The sequence below is a fragment of the Manis pentadactyla genome, chromosome 14 (genome assembly GCF_030020395.1).
Source record: "Manis pentadactyla isolate mManPen7 chromosome 14, mManPen7.hap1, whole genome shotgun sequence".
NCBI classification, from domain to species: Eukaryota; Metazoa; Chordata; class Mammalia; order Pholidota; family Manidae; genus Manis; species Manis pentadactyla.
The window spans coordinates 30,174,115-30,186,904 of NC_080032.1; the positions used below are offsets into that span (position 1 = coordinate 30,174,115).

Sequence of the window (12,790 nt, forward strand, 5' to 3'; positions counted from 1 at the left end):
AAAATTTTTTAAATTAAAAAAAAAAAAAAAATTTTTTTTAATTAAAAAAAAAAAAAGGTGGTCGCTCGTTTTTCTTTATTCTCCGGTGCCAGCCTCAAGCCTCTACTCACTGGTCTTGGTGCCCTGTTTCCTTAGTATTGGGGTCCCTATCCCTTTAAGACTTCCAAAAAGTGCTTGCCAAAACAAAACTGCAAAAAAGCAAAAAAAAAAATGGTCACGCACTTTTCTTATGTCCTGCAGTGCCCGGCCTCCAGTGCCCGCTCACTGTTCTTGCTGCCCTGTTTTCCTAGTATCTAGGGGCCTGCACTCTGGCCCGGATGGCTGGGGCTGGGTGTTCAGCAGCCCTGTGCTCCGTCTCCCTCCCGCTCTGCCTGCTCTTCTCCCGCCGGGAGCTGGAAGGAGGGGCGCTCGGCTCCCGCCGGGCCGGGGCTTGTATCTTACCCCCTTTGCGAGGCGCTGGGTTCTCTCAGGTGCGGATGTGGTCTGGATATTGTCCTGTGTCCTCTGGTCTTTATTCTAGGAAGGGTTGTCTTTGTGATAGTTTTATAGATATATGTTGTTTTGGGAGGAGATTTCCGCTGCTCTACTCACACCGCCATCTTCCCTCCTACCTCTCTTTTCTTTCTTTTTTTAAAGATAAGTTTTTTTTTTTTAAGGTATCATTGATATACTCTTTTATGAAGGTTTCACGTGAAAAACATAGTGGTTACTAAATTTACCCATATTATCAAGTCCCCCCCATGCCCATTGAAGTCATTGTCCATCAGTGTAGTAGAAGATGCCACAGAGTCACTACTTGTCTTCTCTATTCAGCTGCAACTTTTTGTTAATCCTAAATTGGCCTGTTTAATAACCAGAAGTGATTATTACCAGACATCACAAAAGTCCTCAAGTGGGGCAAGTCTAAGATTGACTAAGTGAATAACTCTAAATCACCAGAAGTCCATCTGTACCCTGCTATTCTAAGTATGTATTTTCCTCAGGCTACCTTCCCTCATGGTCATGTGTTGGCTATTCAGTTCCAGCCAACACCTGCAGATATGCCAGCAGCCAGTGGAATAAGGAAGACTGTTTCTTCCCACATGATTATTTTTTAGGAAGTGAAACCTATCCCTGGACCCTCAGCAGACTTACCCTGTTCAGTAGGATAGTTTTATCACATAACCTTTGTAAATAAGACTCTGGTAAGGGAATTGGGACCATCACTTTTGGCTCAGGTAAATCATGCTTTACCTTCTGGGGTTGGGGGTGGGGGAAGGGATTGAAATGGATCCCCATTTCCCTAACTGAAGCACATAGCCTTAAGCAAGGGAGTGGGACAAAATCAGGTATGCTAGCCTAGGAAAAAGCAGAAGAACTCTTAGGTAGGCAGCACGGTCCACTTTCATCTACCTCTTTGGCTAGGAAGCATCCAGTAACACCATCCTTCCCCTCCATCCTTCTTCAAAAATATTCCACCACTCCAATTTTCATTCTTGTACTACATTCATGCAAATCTAGGATCCTTTTTCCCAGTCAGATCTTGTGGTAGTTCTTTAGGTCTGGTGACCTATAATTAAAGATAAGGTATCCACATTCAACCAACCAAATATTGAGGGGTAGAGAGAAGTACAGCGTAGGTACAACAGGAATCCCCATTTGGGAAGAGCAGTGACAGTGAACAACACATGGAAGTCACTGGTTTGCAGTGCACTATAGCTTGATCAGGAAGATTGTGCCAGTGGCCTCATGAGCCCTTGGTTCTGCTCTCTGAGCATAATCTCCTTTTCTTTTGTGTTCTGTGACTAAACTCAAGGTGGTCTTTGGGGAGAATGCTTTCCTATAGATTCAGAGTCTCAATTCTTTTGGTGCAGATTTAGTTCCAAGGGACTGCCTTTGCACCATAGCCAGTAATCATGTTTAATCCTTAAGCTGAAGAATTCCCATATTCTATTTCTGGAGTTAGGTATTCTTTTCTGATATCTTGAAATCTTTGAACTTTCTTTTGAGATACCATCTATAATATTTTGTACCATTATTGTTGCAAAGAGAATGCTCAACAGGAAATGCATAAGATTTATTTGAAAATCAAATGAAGGATGTCAGAGATGTCATTGTCAGTTTCCTATGCCTGTCTTCATTTTTAGTTATCCTTTGTTTTCCCTAGTTCTCAGGAGTTTGGGTGATACTGGAAACTAAAAGAATAACTTCATGATGTGACATTTTAAAGGCAGTTTTACACTATACTGGGATCGTGTTATTATTTATAACGATTATTTTCACTTTTAGACAAAGACTGTGAAATTGATCATATGGAACATCATCAGGAAAATAAAGGCAAGCTAGCAAAAGGCTTTGAATGCACTGAATTTGGAAAACTATGTCATAATACAAAATATGTTTCTTCAAGACAAAAGCTTCATAAATGTGGCACACATGGAAAGATTTTGAAATACAGTACAGATTTCAATAGTAATTATGCTGCAAAGAAGTATAATGGGTTTCATGCACATAGGGATTCATTCTTCCATTCTAAATCTGAGCAAGCTGTTATTGGAATAAAATACTTTGAAAGTAATGAATCTGAAAAAACTGTTAAGAAGTCACAACTCATAGGCCAACAAATGCATGTGGGAGGAAAACCTTTTGAGTGTAATTACTGTGGGAAGGCCTCCAGTCGCAAGTCATACTTTGTACGGCATCGGCAAACTCATGCTGAAGAAAAATTCTACAAATGTAATGGATGTGGGAAAGACTTCAGCAGCAAGTCCTACCTCATTGTACATCAGAGATCTCATACAGGAGAGAAACTCTATGAATGCAGTGAGTGTAGGAAAACTGTCAGTTTCAGTTCACAACTAGTTATACATCAGAGAACTCACACAAGTGAGAATTCCTATGGATGCTGTGAATTTGGAAAAGTCTTCAGTAGGCAAGACCACCTCATTTCACACCAGAGAACTCATTCAGGACAGAAACCCTATGGGTGTAGTGAATGTGAAAAAGCTTTTGGTTTGAAATCACAGCTGATTATACATCAGAGAATTCATACAGGAGAGAAACCCTATGAATGCAATGAATGTCAGAAAGCCTTTAATACAAAGTCAAATCTTATGGTACATCAGAGAACCCATACAGGGGAGAAACCCTATAGTTGTAGTGAATGTGAAAAAGCCTTTACTTTTAAGTCACAGCTTATTGTACATCACGGGATTCACACAGGAATAAAGCCCTATGGCTGCATTCAGTGTGGAAAAACCTTTAGTTTGAAGTCACAACTCATTGTACATCAGAGAAGTCACACAGGAGTGAAACCTTATGTATGCAGTGAATGTGGCAAAGCCTTCAGGAGCAAGTCATACCTCATTATACACATGAGAACTCATACAGGAGAGAAACTCCATGAATGCAGTGAATGTGGGAAAACTTTCAGTTTCAATTCACAACTCATTATACATCAAAGAATTCACACAGGAGAGAGCCCATATGAATGCTGTGAATGTGGGAAAGCCTTCAGTAGGAAATACCAGCTAATTTCACACAACAGAACTCATGCAGGGGAGAAGCCCTATGAATGCAGTGACTGTGGGAAAGCTTTTGGTTTGAAGTCACAGCTCATTATACATCAGAGAACTCATACAGGAGAGAAGCCATTTGAATGTAGTGATTGTAGCAAAGCCTTTAATACAAAGTCAAACCTTATTGTACATCAGAGAACTCATACAGGAGAGAAACGCTATGGTTGTAGTGAATGTGGGAAAGCCTTTACTTTCAAGTCACAGCTCATTGTACATCAGGGAGCACACACTGGGGTAAAGCCCTATGGGTGTAATCAGTGTGGAAAAGCCTTTAGTTTGAAGTCACAGCTTATTGTACATCAGAGAAGTCACACAGAAGTGAAGCCCTATGGATGCAGTGAATGTGGCAAAGCCTTCAGGAGCAAGTCATACCTCATTATACACATGAGGACTCATACAGGAGAGAAACCCCATGAATGCAGTGAATGTGGGAAATCCTTTAGTTTCAATTCACAACTCATTGTACATCAGAGGATTCATACAGGGGAAAACCCTTATGAATGCAATGAATGTGGAAAGGCCTTTAATAGGAAAGATCAGCTCATCTCACATCAGAGAACTCATGCTGGGGAAAAGCCTTATGGGTGCAGTGAATGTGGGAAAGCATTTAGTAGCAAGTCATATCTTATTATACACATGAGAACTCATTCAGGAGAGAAACCATATGAATGTAACAAATGTGGGAAAGCCTTCATTTGGAAGTCACTACTCATTGTTCATGAGCGAACTCATGCAGGTGAAAACCCTTATAAGTGCAGTCAATGTGAGAAATCCTTCAGTGGAAAATTACGGCTCATTGTACATCAGAGAATGCACACAAGAGAGAAACCCTATGAGTGCAGTGATTGTGAAAAAGCTTTCATTAGGAAATCTCAGCTCATTGTACATCAGAGAATACATTCGGGGGAGAAACCCTATGGATGCAATGAATGTGGAAAAACCTTCTCTCAGAAATCAATTCTCAGTGCACATCAGAGGACTCATACAGGAGAGAAACCCTGTAAATGCACTGAATGTGGGAAAGCCTTTTGTTGGAAATCACAGCTCATTATGCATCAGAGAATTCATGCTGATGAGAAATGTATTAATGAATTAAATCTGAGAAACTCAAAAATCAATTCACAGGAAATAGCAAACTAATATAGAAAAGAAATTGTGTAAGTGGAAAAATTTCACTGTATACCAGAAAACACATAATGGGTGGAAACATGAATGCACAGCATGTGGAAGAGCGTCCATAGAAAGCTATTTTTAGATATTAAAAAAAGTAAATGCACACAGTAACCCAGTGAATTCAGTGAACTCCATGAAAGTTTTCAGCAGCAAGTCATACTTTTTTTTAAGTGTGTACAGGTGAGGAGCCATGTGAATGGAATGAATGTTGGGAAGTTGTTTTTAAAAATATGATACAGAGAAAATTCCACCAAGTGAGCGAATACAGAATACACTTTGAAATTTATAGTTTATTAAACACTGAGACTTTAATGAGAGAAAATATGAAACCAATGAATTGCAGAATTACCAAAATTCTAACACTTTAAGTATCAGAAGCTCATTCCTTAGAAAAACCATGCTATAAGTTAGGAAATTCTTAATCTGGAAATGACAGACTTCTAGCAAAAAAGTGAGTGAAGATCTATAAATGTCCTAGCAGGAAGGCTCCCTTTACTACAATTTTGACTGATTTTGAAAAATAATGACCCTTACAAATTATTTTAAAGGAAGTTATGTTATAGATGTTCCAAACTTTTAGGAAGAAACTATACAAAATAATTATGTTAATAATAGAGATGTTCAAAAGAATATGAAGTGTTTTTTAGTGTGTAAATTAGTGTAATAATCAGGATAAGAAGAAAAACATCATAAGATCTACAGGGATATTTAGAAGTTATCTTCCTCTCTGTACTATGTGACTTTTGTGGAGTTTGGTATTTTACTTGTGAATACCACATATGACAGATACATTAGATACAATGCCATTTCCAGGGATTTCTATTCTGAATAGCAACATTCTTTATAACAAATATAACTTGTTACTAAAATGACTTGTCAAATACTACAAACTTCAACACTACAATACTTCATACTACAAAGCTTTTCTATTATTTTGTACCCATTGTAAGTGAGTCTGGCAGCTACCTCTTTAGTTGTATATACATCAGTATAGTGCACATTTCATGTGTTTGTGTAGCTCCCTGGTTTATACCCTCATTTCCTTTAAGGGAATCACACTGTATGCAGTTATGATGGGATCATCACCCAAAGTGCCCTGCCAAGAAGTTGGCATGATCACCAAAGTACGATGAAGTACTCTGGACTTTAAACTTTTAGTGGCCTTCTTAAGTATAAAAGCAAGCTGAGCTTTTGTTCTCTGGTGGCATCTTGCTTTAATTATTAATTATTTCCCTCTATACGGATTACCCAGAATAGATTTAGTTTTCATTTTAACATTCTAGTTCACTTGTCTTTTATTTGTGCTACATGGTATCACTTTAATATGTTTAGGTGATGCTACTAAAACATCTGCATGTAGCTACAGAGTCAGCGTGATGGAAAATAAGAAAGGAATTTTACAAACAATACTACACACATAAATTTGACAACTTTGATGAGATGGGCTAAATTCTTTTTTTTTCTAGTTTATATGTCTTTTATTATGAGTAAAAGTGAGCACTTAAGAGCCATTTCTATTTATTTGTGAACTGTCAGTTCATATCTTTTACATATTTTTCCCAATGGCTTTTTTTTTATTAAGGTATCATTGATATACAATCTTAATGGAGGTTTCACATGAGCAACAATTGTGGTTACTACATTCACCCATATTTTCAAATCCTCCCCAAACCCCATTGCAGTCACTGTCCATTAGCATAGTAAGATGCCACAGAGTCACTACTTGTGTTCTCTGTGCTACAGTGTGTTCCCCGTGACCCCCACACACATCATAATGCCCATCAATCCCCTTCTGCCTCCCTCCCCACCAGTTCCTCCCCACCCCTCCCCTTTGGTAACTGCTGGACCCTTGGAGTCTGTGAGTCTGCTGCTGTTTTGTTCCTTCAGTTTTGCTTTGTTATACTGCACAAATGAGTGAAATCATTTGGTACTTACCTGTCTGCCTGGCTTATTTCACTGAGCATAATATTCTCTAGCTCCATCCATGTTGTTACAAATGGTAGGATTTGTTTTCTTCTTGGATGAATAATATTCCATTGTATATATTTACCACATCTTCTTTATCCATTCATCTACTGATGGACATTTAGGTTGCTTCCATTTCTTGGCTATTGTATATAGTGCTGCAATAAACATAGGGGTGCATCTGTCTTTTTGAATCTGAGATCTTGTTTTCTTTGGATAAATTCCTAGGAGTAGAATTTCTGGGTCAAGTGGTATTTCTACTTTTAGTTTTTTGAGGAACGTCCATATTGCTTTCCACAATGGTTGAACTAATTCCCATTCCCACCAGCAGTGTAGGAGGGTTCCCCTTTCTCTGCATCCTCACCAGCATTTGTCATTTGTCTTTTGGATGTTGGCCATCCTAATTGGTGTGAGGTGATACCTCATTGTGATTTTAATTTGCATTTCCCAGAAAATCAGCGATGTGGAGCATCTTTTCATGTGTCTGTTGGCCATCTGAACTTCTTTGGAGAAGTGTCTGTTCATATCCTCTGCCCATTTTTTAATTGGGTTATTTGCTTTTTTGGGTGTTGAGACGTGTGAGTTCTTCGTATATTTTGGACGTTAACCCCTTGTCAGATATGTCATTTACAAATATATTCTCCCATGTGCTAGGATGCCTTTTGGTTCTACTGATGGTGTCCTTTGCTGTACAGAAGCTTTTTAGTTTGATGTAGTCCCATTTGTTCATTTTTGCTTTTGTTTCCCTTGCCTGAGATGTGTTCACAAAAAAGTTGCTCATGTTTATATTCAAGAGATTTTTGCCTATGTTTTCTTCTAAGAGTTTTATGGTTTCATGACTTACATTCAAGTCTTTGATCCATTTCGTGTTTACTTTTGTGTATGGAGTTAGACAATAATCCAATTTCATTTTCTTACATGTAGCTGGAGATGGACTAAATTCTTGAAAGACAGAAACCACCAGAAGTAACCCAAATAGCTATACATGTATCAGATAAATCAAATTCATAGTTAAAAATCTTCCAACAAAGAAAAATTCAGGTTCCCTTCATTTCGTTGGTGAATTCTATCAAACATTTAAGAAATAATGTCAGTTCTATACAAACGTCCATAAAATAGAAGTTGATAAATACTTAACTCATTTTACAAGGTCAGTAATACATTGATAACAAAAACCAGATATTCCAAATAATGATTTTTTAAAAAACTACAGTGTTCCTCAACATAGATTTAAAAATTCTCAACAAAATGCTAAATGGATTAACCCAGAGTATAAAAGGGACATACATTAGGGCAACTTGGAATTTGCCTTGGGAATACATAGCTGAAGCTGATTCAGTATTGGAAATCCAACCATTGTGATTCATACTGAATGACTAAAAAATATATAATCTCAATAGGTGTAGTGAAAGCATTTGTTCAAATTTCATAGCATTCATGATAAAACTTCAGCAAACTAGGAATAGATGGTATCTTCCTGAAACTAATAAAGCATATCTATATATGTCTACAGTTAACATAGTAATGGTGAAAGACCAAATAGCTTCCTTTAAAATAGATAGCAAGCCAAAAATATCCACTCTCACCACTCAAATTCAACATTGTACTGGGAGACCTAGATGGTTTCATAAGGCAAGGAAAATAAGTTTTTTAAATGATACAGATTGGAAAGGAAGATTTTATTCAGAGACAACATGGTGGCCTTGATTAAAAATCCTTTTAGAAACTCACCACAAAAAAAGCAACTATAACAAATAAGTCTTTATCAAGATAGCAGACTATAAAATCAGTATCCATAAGTAGTTTGTATTTCTATATACTTCCAGTGTACACTTGGAAGTTTGGATTAAAATGTACTACTGTTTACGATAGCACTTAAACATGAAGTATTTAAGTATAAATCAAAGTATATGTTGAACAAAAAAAGCAAAGAAGGAAATAATGACCTAAATAACTGGAAGATATGCCATGTCAATGTTCTCCAAACTTATTTATGGATTCAATGCTATAAACTCAGTGTTTTCACTCCTAGGTGTATATCCAAGAGAATTGAGTGCATGTACCTAACTAAAATGTCACAGAAATGTTTGTGGCATCTTTAGTGATCAAATGGCAAACAATTCAAATGTCCAACAATCGAATGGGTAAAAAAGTTTTAGTATATTCAAACCATGGAATTCTACACAAAAAGAAATGAACTCTTGATACATGCAACATGGATTACACTCAAAACACTGTTAAGGAAAAGAAGATAATTTCATTCATATGAAATTTAGGAAAAGGCAAAACTATTGTATGCAATAGAAGCCAAACAGTGTTTGGGACCTACTGACTGGAAAGGGCGCAGTAATGCCTGGTTGGGTGCTAAACATGCCCTATCTTGATATGACTGTTAGCATTCCATTTATATGAAGTGTAAAAACAGTCAACGCTAACCTATGGTAACTTACATCAGAAGAGTAGTTACCCTGGAGGGATACTGACTGGAAATGAGTAGAAGAGCCTCGCAGTGTATGGAAAATGGTGATGACAAGTATATACATACATAACAAATCAGAGGTATACCCTTAACGTTTGTACCTCAATAGGAAAAAAGTAGATTCAAAACCATTAACTTTCACAATGTACTTTTATTTTCTTGGACTTACATTTCTATTCAACTTTTCATATGTAGTATCAAGCTAATTTAAAATTCTTTGGTTAATTATCTTTTATGGGTTTTTTTTCAAACAAAAAATACACATTTGCAGAATTCTCCAAATGCAGTGCAACTTATTCATCTCTGACATCAGTGCCCAGAATGAGTCTGGAGCATAGGAAGCACCAGAAAAGGTTGCTGAATAATGACAGAATGTAGCTTACATTGAGACTTTGCTCTTCTGCCACCCTCCCATTCAGTGTGTTGCTAGATGACAAGAAAATGTAATAAGCACTGAAGTCCTCTGCTTCCAGAGGTGGAGGACTCACATCAGAAAGCATATGTCCCAAATGCAGGGGTTCATGTCAAAAAACCCCACAGACTTTGGAGACTGGAGCAGATGAACCTCCAATCCACTATCTACCACTAGAGTTCTGTGATTATACCAGTGGGTTCACCTCTTGGATGAGCATCTTGACATTTGGAAATGATGGCAAAATACCCACCTCACAAAGCCACGAGCATGCTGTCTGGCCACATAGTAGTACTTGGGTGCTAAGTCCATGTCCCCCTGACTCTGCAACTGACCTATGACCTGAGGGAAAGGTCTGTAGGTGAGGGGACCTTGTTTGGGCACAGCATCATGGCCCAGCCACCTATGAGCCTGAGGCAAAAGGAAAACCCAGCAATATTTATCTTGTCTTTTTTTAATGTTTGATATTTTGTTCACTATGGATTCTCTGGCATAAATTTTGATTTTTTTAAATATTGCGTTTAAATCTTAATTATCTTGATAACTGAGTTTTTGATGCTTCGCTCTCCTCACCCTAGTCCTGACCTCATGTGGAAGAAAGTGCCCTAGGACACAGCCCGGGCCTTGCAGATGTAGACTCCAAGAATTGTTGCCCCGCCCCCAACACCTGCTGGGTCATTGCCTTAAGTGATGAAGCTGGAGCCCAGGGTGATCCATGGGGTTCCTGGACCATGACTCAGGAGGGCAGTGTGGGGAGGATCTTCAGCTGGAGGTACAACTTGTCAGACTCATCCAAGCTTGTGAAAGAATAGGGTCTGACCCTCTTGTTGGAGGTGTTAGTCTAAACTACTGTCACAGCCAAAAAAGCCATTGCTAATGCCCACTAGGTCAGTATGTTGGGTGGGGGTGCTATAAATTTTGAGTCCTGTTTTTTCATGTGCCCTCCCCACCCATATCAAGCTCTTGTTTATCTTCCCTCTGTTCTTGACAGAATTCTACCCAGGACTTCAGATACCCATTCTTTTTCTTTCAGGCATGTTTCCCAGGGTGTTCCGGAGAACACCAGCTTCTCATAGTTCTGATTGGCTTCCAACAACTACAAGCCCCCTCACCCTCCCATGCCCCTTGTAGACATTCAACAGATTTTCTGATAGAACTGAGGAAATTACTTTGGGGCCATCAAGAAGGCTTCATAGTGCAGTGCAGACTGGGCAGGAAGTCCTTCAAGGGAGCCCCTGTTGAGAGTAATTTCCTGGAGGGAAGAGAGAGGCTCAGAGAATAAACAAAGGTTCCTAGGAGGCCGATGTAGATGGGCTTCCAGCCTTCTCTGTATTGGGGATTTTAAAAGTGTGTTCAGCTAATTATAGAGAAAGTACAGGAATCACCAGAAAATTTCTGAAAAGTCAGAGTCATTAAGGCAGACCTTTCCTTACCAGACTTTGACTTTTTAAATTGGTTGGTGCTTAATGGGTAGAGAGCAACCTGGAATATTTTAATTGAGCATATAGCATGTCATTAGAGAAAGGGCAAATAAAAGGTTTCACTGTAAATAGGGTTTGTTGCTGCAAATCTGTAATTTTCGGTCTGGTCACCCATGTCAGAGTTGTTGCAATCTCAGTATGTGGAGGTTAGTCAGGATTGCTTACACCAGTCCTGGTGTGTTTTCCTTTTTCCACTCCTTGAAAAGGACCTTAAAAATAGAAAGTTTTTCATAAGATTTAGAAAACATGGATAAACAAAAAGAAGAAAATTTAAATGTCAAAAGTAGTAATTCTATCATTCAGGGGCAACTAGGCTTTAACAATGTGGCATATATCATTGTACGTACTTTTCAAATGGGCTCATATCACTCAGAATGCCTTCTAACTCACCATTTTTATTGTACAATGTATCATGATCACCAGTCAGGTCAGTAAGTGTTCTTAGCATAATGACTAATAACCCTCCAGGAGCCCATCCTCTTTCTTCAGTGTAATTTATTGAGCAAATCCTAACCGGATGCCTGGATGGTTTGCAGATTTTCACTTGCACAAATGCTGCAATGTTTATCTTTCTGCCTAAGTCTTTTTTGTAAGTTTATGCGTGAGTTTTGACGTCAGGTATATATATTTTTTCTTTCCAAGACGTTGACCACCCTTTATGAGTCCTTGGTCCCTCAATTCTAGGGCTCCTTCCAGCTTACCGTGTAAAATAAGCCTCAGAGCTCAGTTTCCAATTCCTCTCTGACCAGAGTTAGAGAGAACAGGGGCCCAACCCAAGGATCTGTCTACTATGCGCCGACGTGCACGCCCAGGGTCCCTGTGTCGAGGTCGCTGCTGTGAGAGCGCCGCTTGGCTGAGCCCCTCCTAGGCCCGCCAGCCCCGCGCCCTCCGCAGGGTACTTGCCGGAATCGCAAGACCTTGGGGTCTGGGTTGGAATGGCCCCTCCTCCGCAGGGGCGGGTCCCACAGAGCCCGGGGATGCCCGCCCCCCAGCTGCGCCCCAGCTGGGCTTAACGCCACTAAGCTCCAAGGCAGTTGCTGTGGGTCAGCAAAGGGTCACAGCTTCCTGCTGCCCGTGTTACAAGGAAGTGGGGGCCGTGGCCCCCTCTCCTCCACTGCCGGCGGGGACCTCCACAGCTCACCACTCCCAGAAACCCGGCCCCCCCACCTCCCGGGTCCTGAGGGTGGGCGGACCACAGAGCCCCTGGCCTCAGCCTACGCAGGAAGAGCGGAGGCGCAGGGGCGAAGGCTCTGGAGCCCAAAGGCCGGCCGTCGGGCGGAGCCCTTGCCGGATTGGCCGCGACTTCGATACTTTGTAGCGAACTCGCTTTCCGCGCTGAGCCTGCTCGGGGCGGTGTCGGCAGAGCACGTGTGACGCCCAGCGAGCTCAGAAGTGGGGAGCTGGCCTGGCGACGGTAAGTCGGGGCGGTGGGGCGGGCCTCTGGGTTAGGAACCTCGTTTTCGGCTGGGAAACAGCGCGCCCCAAAAGGTACGCGGGCGCTGGGCCCAGCCCGGCCTGGGATAGGGTGCCTGGGTCAGGACGTCCGGCAAAGCCGCCTGCCCTCTCTACCTACCCCTCCCTCCTCCCCTCACCTGCCGGAGCCGGGTACCCTCAGTGTTCTGATGCCCCAAGAGCCCACTTCTTGAAGTCTGGGTTCCGTCCGCGTGAGCCCTGCCTGGAGCCTGCTTCCCACAGGTCCTGAGGTGGCTGGGGAGGTGGCGCC

At 40.7% G+C, this 12,790-nt stretch overlaps 1 protein-coding gene across 4 annotated transcripts in view; it reads left to right on the forward strand.

Moving 5' to 3' along the window:
* The window catches only part of ZNF268 (zinc finger protein 268), a 38,868-nt gene extending 30,912 nt beyond the window's left edge, over window positions 1–7,956 (forward strand). For all 4 annotated transcript variants that reach the window (XM_036921718.2, XM_036921719.2, XM_036921720.2 and 1 more), the window contains one exon: window positions 2,269–7,956. In XM_036921718.2, the coding sequence (XP_036777613.2) occupies window positions 2,269–4,697 (2,429 nt within the window). In that variant the 3' untranslated portion in view covers window positions 4,698–7,956. The remainder of the gene's footprint in view (window positions 1–2,268) is intronic.
* Window positions 7,957–12,790: the final 4,834 nt, after the last annotated feature.